Source organism: Gossypium hirsutum, chromosome A06 (genome assembly GCF_007990345.1).
Source record: "Gossypium hirsutum isolate 1008001.06 chromosome A06, Gossypium_hirsutum_v2.1, whole genome shotgun sequence".
Taxonomy (NCBI): Eukaryota; Viridiplantae; Streptophyta; class Magnoliopsida; order Malvales; family Malvaceae; genus Gossypium; species Gossypium hirsutum.
This window is the reverse complement of record NC_053429.1, coordinates 91,199,688-91,215,061: the sequence shown is the minus strand read 5'-3', so window position 1 is coordinate 91,215,061 and position 15,374 is coordinate 91,199,688. Positions and strand designations below refer to the sequence as shown.

At 36.0% G+C, this 15,374-nt stretch overlaps 2 protein-coding genes across 3 annotated transcripts; one reads left to right on the top strand and one right to left on the bottom strand.

Annotated features, from left to right (window-relative positions):
• The first annotated feature begins 384 nt into the window (after nt 1-384).
• Nucleotides 385-9,076, top strand: LOC107962286 (helicase-like transcription factor CHR28). Of its 2 annotated transcripts, none has more exons than XM_041115684.1 (12): nt 385-868; nt 1,364-1,439; nt 1,562-1,888; nt 2,013-3,097; nt 4,104-4,175; nt 4,787-4,864; nt 4,944-5,832; nt 5,948-6,078; nt 6,242-6,460; nt 6,879-7,478; nt 7,598-7,807; nt 8,379-9,076. In XM_041115684.1, exons 1-12 carry the CDS (start codon nt 617-619, stop codon nt 8,481-8,483), a joined length of 4,044 nt encoding a protein of 1,347 aa, XP_040971618.1. In that variant the 5' UTR covers nt 385-616; the 3' UTR covers nt 8,484-9,076. The 2 variants fall into 2 exon arrangements, with proteins under 2 accessions (XP_040971618.1, XP_040971617.1); XM_041115683.1 differs by having other exon boundaries at nt 1,532-1,888.
• A 59-nt stretch (nt 9,077-9,135) lies between these two features.
• Nucleotides 9,136-10,486, bottom strand: LOC107962287 (caffeoylshikimate esterase). Its single transcript, XM_016898604.2, has one exon. It carries the CDS (start codon nt 10,174-10,176, stop codon nt 9,226-9,228), a length of 951 nt encoding a protein of 316 aa, XP_016754093.1. The 5' UTR covers nt 10,177-10,486; the 3' UTR covers nt 9,136-9,225.
• Between the last annotated feature and the right edge of the window lie 4,888 nt (nt 10,487-15,374).

Here is a 15,374-nt window from a genome sequence, read left to right as displayed (position 1 = left end):
GAGAAAATCAAATGAAATGGTTTGTTGAGACGATTTATATCTATCTTTGTAATCAGATAAGTATAAATTATCTTCTAACCAAAATCAAATCTAATCGCTAATTCACGGTGTTTTTTTTTTTGGGCATCCATAGTCATCCTTGTACAAATCACGCGCCAAAAATCAAATCATGCGCGTTTTACTCGCGTGTCTCTTGCACCGACTTCCGCAACTTCGCTATAAAATCATCCTAAATAAAAAAAAGTAAAAAAGAGAGTACAATACGACGTCGGATCCTTGATTGACACCCCTCTTATTGTCTTCTCCGCGCCGTCCTCCGTCCTACCGAAGAAATTGAGACAATTTATTTATTTAAGATAATATATAAATTTTTTTATATAAATGGGAAACTCTAAAATTAGTCTGCGCAAAAGTCTTTCTACAATAACCAATCCTTATTTAATCCCAAAAAGGAGCCACCGCATTCTTTCACGATTCTCTTACATTTGTTTTTTCTTTACAAAAAGTCGCATCTAATTTTAAGACCGCCAACGCCAACTGTCGAGGAAACTTCTCTCTAATTTCTTCGTTGAAGTGATGCGATCCGTGTTGATTGGATCCAATACTTTGTTTCTTTATGTCCGGTAAATCGGCTGGGTTTCACAACTGCTTTTTTTTAGGGTTTCTAAAAGCAAGTAAGGGTTCTCGGTTTCTTTCTTCTTGTTTGATGTTGATGATGGGGGAAGATAACCGCAATGATAGCTTCGGAATCTTGTCAAGTGGCGATCTCTCGGCTGATTATAAGTTTGATGATTTCGTTGGGGATGGTATGTGCATCGATCTCGACAGCATCAATCGTATTCTTGAGGAGAACTCTGATCCTCCGCAGGTAGTTACTTTCTTTTGCGGTTTAATTTGGCGCCACTTTTAGGGTGTGGAGTGTGAAGATTTTAGTGGAATCCTACTCCTTAATTGTGAAATTTTGAAAGGGAATTTGTTGTATAGATCACGTACTCTTCATTGGAAAGCCTAGGAAATGAGTCAATGGTTGCTTATTTTAGCTGATTTTTTGAGAACATAGTTCATAGCTTGTTTGAGATTGAATGAAATTAAACTTACTTTATTTGGAACTATTGCATTCTACTATGATTATTTTGGAATTTATTTAACTCAAGTACTTCCTTGCTTAATTTGTGAATCTGGAATCCAAATTCATCTCATAAATTGTAATTGACTTTGCGTACTTTCACTCTTAAACTCGAGGTTATAGATTGTGGAACTGATATTTCATGGCTTTTTGTTAGCCCTTGTTTCTCGGTAAAAGTTCAATCTCGTTTTCTATTCTTTTACTAGATAGGTTATTCTTTCTTTTGTTAAATTGCAGAGTAATCCAGAAGAACCATCGCTTAGAAATATGTCTCAAGGGGACTCGGATCTTGAATCCATCCAGCTTCAAAGTGGTAAAATTTCTTTGCACAAAAATTTTTCTAAGTTTCTGTTTTTTATATATATAATGAAAATTTGATGATATTTCCTTGCTTGGGGTTTGAAGAATCGCCTTGCTCGGGGTTTACTTTTGCAGATTGTTTAAGAAATAATTCCGATGATTCAGATGCTAGGGCAGGGTCTGCTGGTGGCTCCTTTTATTATCATGGGAATTTAGAACTCTCTGCACATGATTGTTCACCGGTCCAAACATCCTCTGCAAGTTTTAAAGAGTGGTCTGCAATTTGTCAAGGGACCTCCTACAGAGAGAGAGTTGAGATTCCCAGCTGTAGTACAGCATCTAGTTTTTCTGAGATAGATGGCAACCATGTGTTAGATCATGGAGATAATTTAAGATTTGATCTTGTGGATGATAAAACTAGCTCATTGTTCATGAATACTAGAGAGGAGTTCGGCTACAAAAGTACGTTACCCACTTGCTACTTCAATCTAAACATTGTCATTAGTTGTACATTTTGAAATTTTTTCCTATTGCTGTGCTCGAGTTTTTTAGTGGAAATGCTGACTCTTGTTTACTGAATATTCAGATGCTTTGCACAGCCCTGCTGATGAGAATACAAACTTAATATTTGATCAGTATGATCCCTGTTCAGTTATAAGTTGTTACATGAATGGAGATGATGCATATTTTGCTGATTCCTCAATGCAACACTCGCCTGGTTCCCTAAATTTTATGTTTGATGAAAGTAAGGAGGGTGAAGTTGTGGAATTTCCCACTGAGAGTGCATGCTCCAGTAGTAGGATAATATTCAATTCTCAGGGTGAGATTGATAATAGGTCTGTATCACAGCTCTCAATGAATGGTTTCTCTGATGTAAAGAAACATCATTTTGAAGGTGAAGGGAATGGACATGTTTTACCAGCCTATGGAAAATTTTCATACACTGCCAATGATGGACTCTTTGATGACAAAGGTTCGCTGCAGCCATTCACTCATTCTCAACCTTGCATTTCAAATAACAAACAAGCAGTTTATGGAAAGAATGAAGATAACAAACTGATCACATCTGGCAATATTTTCTCCCATTCTGCTGAACCTTTAGATGAAGCTAGCTGGAGAAAGTCTACTAACAGGGTTGCTGAGTCATTATCTCTTGACGAAGCCTCAAAGCAGTCATCTGATATTTATCCTTCTATATCAAATCAGGATTTTGTGGTTAATGGCAAGGATGCTCATCATTACAATCATGACATTAATCTAAATGTTAGTAGTCAATCTTTCTTCAGTGAGAGACATTTAAATTTAACTTCCCCAGAGCACTATTTTTCCGGTGCATACCCAATTACTTCAAGCAAGATGCAGTTAGGTTGTTTTCAGGATGAAAGAGAGAATAAGTTCATTCCTTCAAGGAGTATGGGTCTTTCAAAAGTCAGTCCTGAATCTATTCATAGCAGTTCATCAGATTGCAGATCCCATGTTGATGATGACCCTGATATATGCATTCTTGAAGACATTAGTCAACCTGCCCGGTCAAACCAATCTCTGGTGCTTGTGAAGAAGACTTCAAGTTTGCCGAATACTACATCTAGTACTCAGCTTCATAACCCAGGAATAGGAGGTATCAGGCTCAAGGGAAATGATGAACAGTTAATTTTTCGGGTTGCATTGCAGGTTAGTGCTACTTGTTTGAGATTGCACTGTTTCTTGCTTTTATGGACTGGTGAATCAAAAGAATTTGGTTAAATTTCTGGGGATTTTGACCATTACAGTGCACTTTGCATAACTGGCTAAGAAGAAACTGTCTTTGGCTTATTTTGTGTTATATCTTTATTTAGGTATGTGTTATCTTTTACCTGAAGAAAAATTGTCATCTTTTAGGGAGTGGTTGAATGAAATAGTGCCCCTAATGTTTTACTGGTCTCTTCGAAAGAATTCTACTTCCTAAACATGCGAACTTATTGTCTCTGACTGCCAAAAATGTTAATTATTATCTGTTATATAGTGGCTAAATATAATAGGGTCTTAATGATATGCCAGTCAGTTTGATGGAACCATGATTTGATAAATACTTCCAATACTTCATAATGTTCTCTTTGGTATCTTCTTTCTGGTGTTTTGGCCTAAAGGAAAAATAATGCTTTGGAAGAGAGTGAACTGAAAGCTTGATAAAAGATGATTGTGGTTCTTTCCATTATCAAACCTGTTTAATGAGGGTGTGATCATGAGAGAAGTATTTTCTTTAGAAGGATTTGTTTTAAAGAGACTATTCTTAAGACTTTCCTCTTTTTGGGTTCTGCCACTCTACTGTTTTGCTTGCTATTATTTCAAAGGGACTTGCCTTTGGCCTGAGGAGCTTTTGAATGAAGTACTGCTGTGTAAACAGTTATAATATGTAATGAAAAAATTTGACAAACAAAACTAGCTTAGAGTATCTCAAAATACTCTTGGGTTAATTCATCTCTGCATAAAATTGGATTTTGCAGTGCAGATTTCCAGATTTCCAGATGAAAATGGTTTGCAGGATAGATGTTTAGGCTACTTAATGCTTCTGTGTGAGTAAAGCATTGATGTTGCATTGTTTCTGATCTATATTTGTGGCCGCTTTTATTAGAATCAATGTTATATGTAATGTTTATGGCTTTATGTTTACCTGATTAATAAAATTGGTGCCTCACAGGGCCTTTCTCAGCCAAAATCTGAAGCTAGTCCTCCGGATGGTGTTTTGGCAGTACCTCTTCTACGCCATCAGGTCTGAATTGTTCCACATCATATGTTTTCTTTATTATTTACTTTGTGAATGTTGAGCTTCTGTGAAGTTTTGAACTTCAGAGTTGGGAATTGGTATTTGCATAAGGTGAAAATGGCTCCAGTTGAAGATTTCATTTTAAAAGGACATTTAAATATGGTTTTTGAATTTGAATGCCTACAGTGGGCATGACTTGTTTGCTGGAAAGAATGAGCATGGCTAAAAAATACTTATCAGGACCAAGTTGGATAAAAGTGGACTTAAAAAAGGGTAGTTAATGTGGTGATTGTTTTCTAACCTCTTTTCCTGAGAGGTACAATGTCAATTTTTGAGACTTTTCTTTTATTTTCTTTTAGTGTTAGATATTTCCTTACCATTCACAGATGCTGTCGAAGAAGAAATCTTAGACAAAGAGCTTTTGTTATTTTGTTGTAGTTTAATTTAAGGTACTGTGCTATTTATTAACTATGGTGTTACTGTTTCAAAAATTGTTCTTTAAATGTTGCTTTTCTGACTTTTGTATGCTTGCATAGCGAATGCCAAGCTTCTATTGTGTGTTCATTTATGAGTGTTATGAATCTAGTACAATTCTTTCTGAATTAATCCTTGGGCAGAGAATTGCTTTGTCATGGATGACCCAGAAGGAGAAAACTGGCTTACACTGTATGGGAGGAATTCTTGCAGATGATCAGGTCAGTTCCATTTTTGAGGCTGTCATACGCTTGTTAGATAACTAGTGAATCATGTTTTGATATATATTATTTCTTGCAGGGATTAGGAAAGACTGTGTCAACAATTGCACTTATTCTTAATGAAAGGCCCTCATATTCTAAAGCATCCTCTCAAGATGTGAGAAAGGTTGAGATGGAAACACTAAATTTGGATGATGATGAAGAGATGAAGCAAGATTCTTATAACAGTCATGTCATGTCAAATGGTGCTTCAAAGAAAAGCTCTTCTCCATCAGGGCAAGCAAAGGGAAGGCCAGCTGCTGGAACACTCATTGTATGTCCCACAAGTGTATTGCGGCAATGGGCAGATGAGTTACACAATAAGGTGACGAAAGAAGCTAATCTCTCCTTTCTAGTGTACCATGGAAGCAACAGGACAAGGGATCCTTTAGAGTTGGTGAAGTATGATGTTGTCCTTACTACATATTCAATTGTTAGCATGGAGGTCCCAAAACAACCTCCTGTTCAAGGAGATGATGATGAGAAAGGGAAGTTGGAAGGTGACCGTGCTTCTTCTCTGGATTTTCCACCAAGCAGGAAAAGGAAATACCCACCTAGTTCTAATAAAAAAGGAGCGAAGCACAAGGAGGTTGACGATTTGCTTCTTGATTGTGCTGCTCGACCTCTTGCAAAAGTTGGATGGTTTAGAGTTGTTCTGGATGAGGCCCAAAGCATTAAAAACCATAAAACTCAAGTTGCTAGGGCCTGTTGGGGCCTTCGTGCTAAACGAAGATGGTGTTTGTCTGGGACTCCAATTCAAAATGCCATTGACGACCTTTATAGCTACTTCAGATTTCTGAGATATGACCCATATTCTGCTTACAAATCATTCTGTTTTTCCCTAAAGACCCCGATTGCTAAAAATCCAGCAAAAGGCTATCCAAAATTGCAAGCTATCTTGCAAACAATAATGTTACGCCGCACGAAAGGTACTAGCTGTTTCTTTAGTTTAAGTTGGTCGTGCAGTGAAAATGTGATTCTACTGTTATTTGCATGCAACTAATTGCAACCACTTTTTTTAATTTTTTTGTGTTCTTTTTGCAGCTACACTTCTTGATGGGGAACCAATTATTAACTTGCCACCTAAAGTGATAGAACTGAGAAAGGTGGAATTCACAAAGGCGGAACGTGACTTCTATTCCAGACTGGAGTCTGATTCACGTGCTCAGTTTAAAGTACGGTTTTTCTTAGTCTAACTAAATTTAGATATCCACTGTATATCGTATACATTTCTTGTAGCTTTACAGGATATACCTAATGGTATGAATTGTTTATGTGGTTTTATTATGCTTCTATTACATTCTGTTTTTATTTGCTAATTTTTGAAATCTTTATCAGGAGTATGCGGCTGCAGGGACTGTTAAACAGAACTATGTGAATATCTTGTTGATGCTTTTGCGGCTTCGCCAAGCCTGTGATCATCCTCTTCTGGTCAGAGGCTTTGATTCAAACTCTTCATGGAAATTGTCAATTGAGACTGCAAAGAGGCTTCCTCAGGAGAAGCTAACATTTCTTCTAAGTTGTTTATCATCTTTGGAACTCTGTGGCATCTGCAATGTATGTGGTTCTTTCGGCTTGTTCCTTTAGTTCGTTTTCATCTATTTTAATAACTGCTGCTCTTTTACAGTATTTTGATTATTTATAATTGCCTAGGCATGTTTCATTCAACTAGGAACAAATAAGGATTTTAGGAACAATTAGGAACAAATCCACTTTAAAGGATTTGAGTGATCACATAAGGATTCATTCAATTAGGATTAGATGAAATAATTGTTTGCTTATGTTTAAATGCTTCAGCTTGGGGTATGCTGAAGGATCATATTGTGCTCTATGGTGGCTTGTTTTGCCTTTCATGGCTAAGTACCAGAATCATCTATTTGGCATAATTTCTCCTTTTAGTTATTTATTTTTTAATTATTCTTCAACTTTTTAAGTTTTAATCTTCCGTTCTGACATCCATGCTTATGGTTTGTAGGATCCACCAGAAGATGCTGTTGTCACTATCTGTGGTCATGTTTTCTGCAACCAATGCATCTCTGAACATCTTACTGGTGATGACAAGCAGTGTCCCACCAAAAATTGCAAAGGTCAATTAAGTGCGTCTTCAGTGTTTTCGAATACCTTGTTAAGCAGTTCTCTCTCTGAGCAGCCTGGTCAGGATAAGTCTCTTGATTGTTCTGGTTCAAAAGTTGTTGAGGTAATTGGGCCTTGTCCTGAGGATAGTTTGAATGATTCTTCCAAAATTAAAGCTGCCCTTGAGGTCCTTAAATCACTAGCTAAACCTCAAGATAATAGATTAAGGACTAGTGGCTGCCCAGAAGGTTCCTCTGATATCCATTCTCCGGATTCACTAAATGGCCTTCCTGATGGAAAGGATCTGGTTATGGGTGCAACTCCGAATGATTCCAGTAAGGCACCTGGGGAGAAAGCTATAGTGTTTTCCCAGTGGACAAGGATGTTGGATTTATTTGAAGCCTGTCTTAAAAGTTCTTCCATCCAATACAGAAGACTTGATGGAACTATGTCAGTTGCTGCTAGAGATAAAGCAGTTAAAGATTTCAACACCCTACCAGAGGTTTCAATGATTTCTATTCTTCTTTTACCTCTATTATTTTGTACCCTATCATAGAGAGTGTGATATTCTGGTGTTCAGCAAATCTGCTTAACCATGAAATTCATTCCTTTCGTTTGTAGGTATCTGTTATGATTATGTCCTTAAAAGCTGCCAGTCTTGGGTTGAACATGGTTGCAGCTTGCCATGTACTTCTGCTTGATCTTTGGTGGAACCCTACGACTGAGGACCAGGCAATTGATAGGGCACATCGAATTGGGCAGACTCGCCCTGTAACTGTTTTACGATTAACTGTGAAAGATACAGTTGAGGATCGTATTTTGGCTCTTCAGGTAAGCTTTTCCCCACCCATGCAGGCACAATGGTCTGCTTTTCTCTTCGTGTTTAATTCCATAGCTTTGTCAAGCTGAAGAGTGTATTTGATGCTGATATGGTTGCTTGGTGCATAGAAAAGCATTGATGTATCTGATGCTGTTAATGGTCTTGACAAGTTAACTTTCAGTGTTATAAACATGGATAAAGCTGCCCATACACCACAGAGAAAATTTGAGCTTCGTGTGGGCTAAGCCTTGCCTGAATGCCTGAATGCTTATCGCATTATCTATCTAGCATAATCATAATTAAATATAGTTTAGAACTGAGCATTAAACTATTTTAAATTTGTGTATCACAAGTCCGGTCATATGGGCAGTGGTTGCTCTTGAAAGCCCTGGCGTGGATATAGTACAGCTAGTGGAAACCTCAATAGCTGTTGGGAATATATTCATGTTGAAACTAACTTGTGCTTGTTTAATGGCCGTATTAAAATGGCTTCCCAGCATCAATAGAACTTGCATGTTTACTTTCTCCAAGAACTTTATTTTCATTAAGGGTCTGCTTATTTTTTGTTTTCGTAATTGACAGCAAAAGAAGAGGAAGATGGTTGCATCAGCATTTGGGGAGGATGAAACCGGTGGGCGTCAGACTCGCCTCACGGTAGAAGACTTGGAATACTTGTTCATGGCATGATGTGTCACTTTTATAGCTACATCAGTAATTGGCATTAGCAAAACTGGCGGTGCTTAGACTTGCATCCCAAGGTCCTGTGCATTATGTTGGGGATGGACAGTCGGATCTCCCACTTCTTCCTGTAGAACACCATTTCACAACCCGTCTTCCCTGCCTAGCAGATGCTATGACAGGCAAGGGGCAAGGGGCAAGGGGCAAGGAGCAAGGGGCAAGGGGCAAGGGGCAAGGGTTTTTGAACACACACTGTTAATAGTATGAGAATTCTCATACCACATAGTCACAAAAGGAAAGTTAAATTTGTTTTGTTGGTCATTGATAGTTCTCAAACCTCACATCACCTATGACATTGTATATGGATATAGGGATAGGGCTCTTCCAAAGATGGTATAGGGTTGGAACTGGGCTATTCTTTTAGTTATGTAAATGATAGGTCCCCTATTTTTAATTTTCTTATTCTTTTCTAAGATACAGAAACTGAAATTTGTAGCATCATCGGTCATTTTGAGCATACTATTTATGGCCCTGCAGTGTATTCATTCATTAACGTCAAACCTTGATTATTGCGAATTAGAACCTTATGCTTTATCCCTGTACTAATTGTTACTTTCTTTTTTCAGAATACCCGAATATGATGATAGCACATCCCAATTCATAGGTCCAAATATATAAGTTTATTGAAATTGAATTACAAATCCTCATTAACATAATGTTGTTCCAATGAAACAGCATAAATTAAACCAGTTTAGATCTTTGTGTTACATCTATCACTCAACCAAGACAATATATCAGTACGAACAATCTCAATGTTTTCATCAGGTTCACCAAACAACAAGGAATGCCACATCCCTTCATAGATCTTCAAGGTCTTGTCTTGACTGGATGCTTCCTTGTACAAAGTCCGACTCACTTCCGGATCCGTGACAACATCTGCACTCCCATGGACTACTAGGAATGGGATACTTACATCACGCAGTTTTTCACTCAAAAGCTGAGTCACTCTCAAGAGTTCAACAACTGTCCCCAATCTGGGTTTCCCTCTGTATCTGACTGGGTTCTTGTTCCCAACAATCTTCTTTTCTTCTACTTTGATTGATTTGTGCAGAAGATCTTCGGTTGGTACAATGGCTAAAGTGGGCAAGAAATTGGAGATAAAAGTGAGGGCTTGAGGAATTGGCCATCTGGGTCTAACCTTGTCTGAGATTTTGCACATGGGTGCCACCAAAACAGCTCCTTGGAACCCATTTGGATCAGCAAAATGAACCAACAAACAAAGGGCACCACCCATTGATTCTCCATAAAGGAAACAAGGTAAAGCACCAAAGTTAGGATCTTGCTTGATGAGATTGAAGAAGGAGAGACAGTCTTGGACAACCAAATCAACATGTGGGACATAGCCTCTAAGGCCTTGAGACCTCCCATGGCCTTCCATGTCAAGGGCAAAGCAGGCAAACCCTTTCTGAGCAAGAAAGATTGATGTGGACTGGAAAGTCCAACTTATATCATTGCCATACCCATGGATCCCAAAGATGATGCCACGTGGAGGGCCAGAGAGTGGAAGCCATGATCTTGTGAAGAGAGAGAGGCCTCTTGTTGAAGTGTAGAACGATTTTGACCCTTTGATTCCTTGCAGCCTGTAATACTCTTCCTCTGAGATGTCGCCCCAGTAATGAAGGTTTTCTTCTTGTTCCACCATCCTTGGAGAAAAGATTGAGTAGATCAGATCGTTTTGGGCGTCTGCTTTTGATTGGTAAATAGTTTTGTGGCTGGTCCTTTAAAGAGGTTTCTTTACTCTTGGGTTGGACTAGTGGTTGAGTTGGGCTACCAAGACATAGACTTTCTTCCTCTTTGCACCTTCGGCTTCATCGTAGATTTGTGTAATTATACATTTTTTTTCTCATCTTTGTGATATTAAATGCTTGACTTAAAAATTGGTGCTAAACTATGTGTTTTTACTTAAATTCTTTGTTGTTACAAATAGTACTTAAAATACATTTTTTTCTTTTTCTCAGGGTGATATTCCTGCTAGTTCAACTTAGAAAAAGATAATTAACTAAAAATTATTATGTGACAAACAGAAAGACAAAAAGTGAACATTTTGAGCTTTATGATTGTGAATTTGTGATTAAAGGTTTTAAATCACCAGTTCTTTAATTAAATAAATTATTAAATATAAAAATAGGGAAAATTAATTCAACCACTCATATAATTAATTTTACTATATAAAAATAAAATATTTTTATTTATATTTAATTAAAAATTATATAAATATTAATATAAAACTATTTTTTTACCTTTTTTATTATAAACCATCAATCAAGCAGATTCACTTGAAATTGAAAAAGAGAAAAAAAAAAAAACCTAAACTCAACATAAGTGAGCAGGCTAATGAGACATGACGAATTTCCTGATTCGTGAACATTTATATATATTTTTTCTTAAAAGTAATTTTAGGGTTGAGGGTATGTACAATTTTAGTAATATCTTAATCCCCACCTCAAGATAATTTTATATTTTATTCGCATTAAATCTATTATTACAATCCAAGTTTGAATTCTATTTGGATAGCATTGCCCACCAAATATCTGAATTCACTAAATATCCAAGTTTAATATTCTTTTAAAAAATAGTTAAAAAAAAAGCATTTATAGAAAATTGAAAAAGTGAAGATGATATCTAAATATCTTATTTATAAAAGTAAAATAATGTTAAACAATTGATACATACAGTTTGATAATTATATCTGAATTAAATATTATTTATTCGAATCCATAAAAAAAAACTAACTTAATACTGAGAAATAAAAGTAAGAATTTTTAAAATTATAAACTTGGAACAAAACCGAAAAGAATGTAAAATAGGAGGGGTTTTTTTTAATTTAATTTTATTTAATATTTTGGATTTTTTTAACAAAAAAATTCGGTTCTGTTTTCAATTTCTCATATAATCTTCTGGGCTTTCTTGTACTTTGGTTTATTTTCTTTATTAATATTTTTGTTAATATATATTTCTTATGTCTTAATATTTTTTTATATTTTTATTTTTATAAATATTTCTTAATTATCATTAGTTAATGTTTTTGAGATTTTCAAAATGAGGTTAAATAAAAAAATTAAAATCCAATCGAATGGATTTTTGATTCAATATTTCAACCATTTATTCCTTTTCAATCATATTAGCTAGTTCTTGAGCTATGTTTCTTAAAAAAATACATTAATTGTTAAGATAAATTATATATATTTCCTAAGTCATGAAAATATGGTTGAAAATTTTATCAAACATTTTAAATGTATTTTCAGCACTTGCAAAAACTCAAAAACATATTCTATATGTGTTTCATAATGTTCCAAATGTTCTTTAGTCAATACCAAAGTATTTAAAAGCTACATAAAATGTTCTCAAAGGCATTTTGGTAGCTAAGTATCAATATTTGGGTTTTTACAAGTCATAGCTAACAACATTTTCTAAAAGGGCATGATATTGAGACTTACTAGGCAAGCCTTAAGACTTGGGTTTGCAAGTCTCGAGACTTAGCCTCTCAATGGTTACTTTTTATCTAAGTACTGATACCTCCTTGATAAATATCAAGACTTTAGTAGTAGAAATATTTTTTTTCATTCCAAAATTCATGCTTGCAACGGTTTCAAATTACCTCCAATGGCGATAAATGTCTACAAACTTATACTTTGGTATAAACACTCATCAAGAATACTTTAAGACTCAATAGAGACATATCCAAGCATCAAAGTCAAGAGAAAAACCTTAAATTCTTTGTTCTTTTATTTTCCCTTGTACATATCTCTTAAATCTTATTGTTAGATCTTTTATTGCCCTTGATATGTCATAATTTGATATGACAAATTAGACTTTCCCGATACATTTATGGAGCTTATTCTCAAGCAAAGTAGTGTCCTTTTTGAAGTTTTTCGTAGTTTTTAGGTTTTAAGTTAAAAAGTGTATATGTCTTGTTTTTACTCATTTTAAGACCCCAAATTGGCCAGTAGTGCCATTGGGGGCCTCAACTTATGGTTAACTTATGTAGGGACATGTTGGAGATTGAAATTGAGCAAGAACGAGACCAAAGGAGAGCGTATTGCGATATCCAAACCTTGGAATCACAATACCTCCAACAAACCTAGGATTGGAGACCACCTTTTAGTGGTATTACGATATCCACCTGCCAAGAAGCACCCCAAGTTCAAAATTTTCTAAGGTATCGTGATATCTTCTTCTTTGGTATCGCGATACCAATATTGTGACAGAAGAAAAATGGATAAGAAGGGTAGTCTTTGTCCACCCGAAGCAGTAATCATTGAAAGCTCATTTAAGGGTTTTTTTTGGATTAGGTCAGAATAGTTGCTATATCAGCTAAAATTTGGCTGAGAGAGGAAAAATGCCATATTAGCTTAGTTTAGATTTAGTTTTTTCTAGGTTTTCTCTTAGCATTTCTTTCTCTTCTTCTAGGGTTTCTTATGTTCATTTCCTTGATTGTAGATTTAACCTTTCTTTGCTTTAGTTGTTCTTAGTGCTAGTTAAGTTAGTTATCACTGTAAATTAGGGTTATTTGTACTTTTAGTCCCTGTACCTAGGTTGTAAGACATTTTCAGATTTAGTTTAATGTATTTTAGTTTATTTTATTTTACACTTGTTAAAGTTTGTTTCTTTTATGTTTATTGCTTTAGATTTTCTTTTTGAATGCTTGTCTTCACATGCCTTTTGTAACACCCCGAACTCGAGACCGTCACCGGAGTCGAATACGAGGTGTTGACAGACTTTTTTAAAAAATTTTCCAGACACTACCCAGTCTGAGTACTAGTCGCTTCAAAAATCATATCTTGAGTTTCACAACTCGAAAATTAGTTTTGTGATTTTTCCCTGAAACTAGACTCATGTCCCCACCTATGTATTTTTTTCTAGAATTTTTGGTCGGGCCAATTAGTACAGTTTATTAGTCAAGTTCTCCCATGTTACAGGGGTCGACTACACTGACCTTTTCCCATTACGACTGGGATATCTCTCTGCACAGAGCTTCAATACTAATGCCGTTTGTTTCTATGGAAACTAGACTCAGAGAGGAATCCATACATATATGGTATGACCCCTAATTATCTCTGGTCAATTTATAGTGAATTTCCAAAGGTGGAACAGTGAATCCAGAAACTGTTCTGGCCCTGTTCCACAAGAACCCGAATATCTCTTTCTGTACTGTTCCTATAATTGTTTCGTTACTTCCATATGAAAGTAGATTCATCAAGGTTCGATTACATAATTTATTCACTATTTAATTCCACTCCTACGAATTTATGTGATTTTTCAATTCTACACCACTGTTGCTGTCAAAATCTGTTTTCAAGATAAACTTTACCTATTTTGTGGTTACCATGGACCAACTAGGGTTTTGCCATACATAGGTCCACATGTGATCATATTTAGCCATTCCAATGGCTGATCATTAGCCCAACACTTCCATTTCAAACCATAGTCACATCGTGAAACCATATATATACATACATAAACACAAATGGTCTAATGCCATACTCCACTTTTACAAGCCATTTTCGCATGGCTTTACACACATACATCACAAAAGAACTTAAACAACAGGGGGTAGTCCTATACATGCCATATCCAGAGTTCAACTAAAAGAGTACCAAAAGAGCTTGATAGTGTAGATGACTTCGACTTCGCTGATCCCGAATCCGATAGCTAACGAACAAAATCTATAAAACAGAGAGCCAAAGCAACCGGGTAAGCATTTTAAGCTTAGTAAGTCTCAAGTAATGAAATCGGCTTTGACTACAGTATTACATTCACATAGCTAACTAAATCACTTTATTAACACACATTCTCATAATCATACTTACTTCACACTTCATCAACATAGATACACAAGGTATCAACCTTTCTAAAAGCCGAAAATTCGTTAGCCGATCGCACGAATACTATTTAAAACGAACCGACTTTTCCAATGCACATGCAAACATACCTTATCATTCGGGTTGGTCAAGCATAATTATTAAATTAGTTACAGCACAAAACGCTCACATTCAAACCCAAGTTTCTTCGGTATTTAACCGAATACAGCCGCAAACACATTTGCCTTCGGGTCTTAACCCGGACATATCAACTCGCATAATTGCCTTCGGGTCTTAGCCCGGATATATCATCTCGCATAATTGCCTTCGGGTCATAGCCCGGATATATCAACTCGCATAATTGCCTTCGGGTCTTAGCCCGGATATATCAACTCGCATAATTGCCTTCGGGTCTTAGCCCGGATATATCAACTCGCATAATTGCCTTCGGGTCTTAGCCCGGATATAATCCAATGCTCATGCACACATATATCAATAATCATAACACATCCATATCATTTCTTCGTTACTAAGGCTCAAACACAAAACATTTATTAAACCTTTCAATTTTCGGCTCAGTAGCCACACACAAAGAGCATGATTTCAATTGGCTTTATAAGATAGTCTCTAAGCACATTCGACTATCCGTCATAGTATGACTATTCATTTCAATATAATTCAAGTAGGGTCATTACTCGAAGACTTACCTCAAATGTCGTCGAACGACTTCAACGGCTATTCGATTACTTTTTCCTTCCCTTTATCGGATCTAGTTCCCCTTTGCTCTTGAGCTTAAGTTCAACAAAATTTAAAATAGTCATTAATCGACTATTCAAGTATTACTTTCAGAATAATATATATATTGATCCGACTTTCACACACATAGATTATAGTAAGCTTTATATTAATCAATAAATAATTCATCGGCAAACTTTCATTAATGTTTACAACAAAATCACATATTCACTACGAGCTGTTTCCTGAGCAGTAGTTACTAAATTACTTATAACTGGAGCTACTAAACTCCAAATTGCCGTTA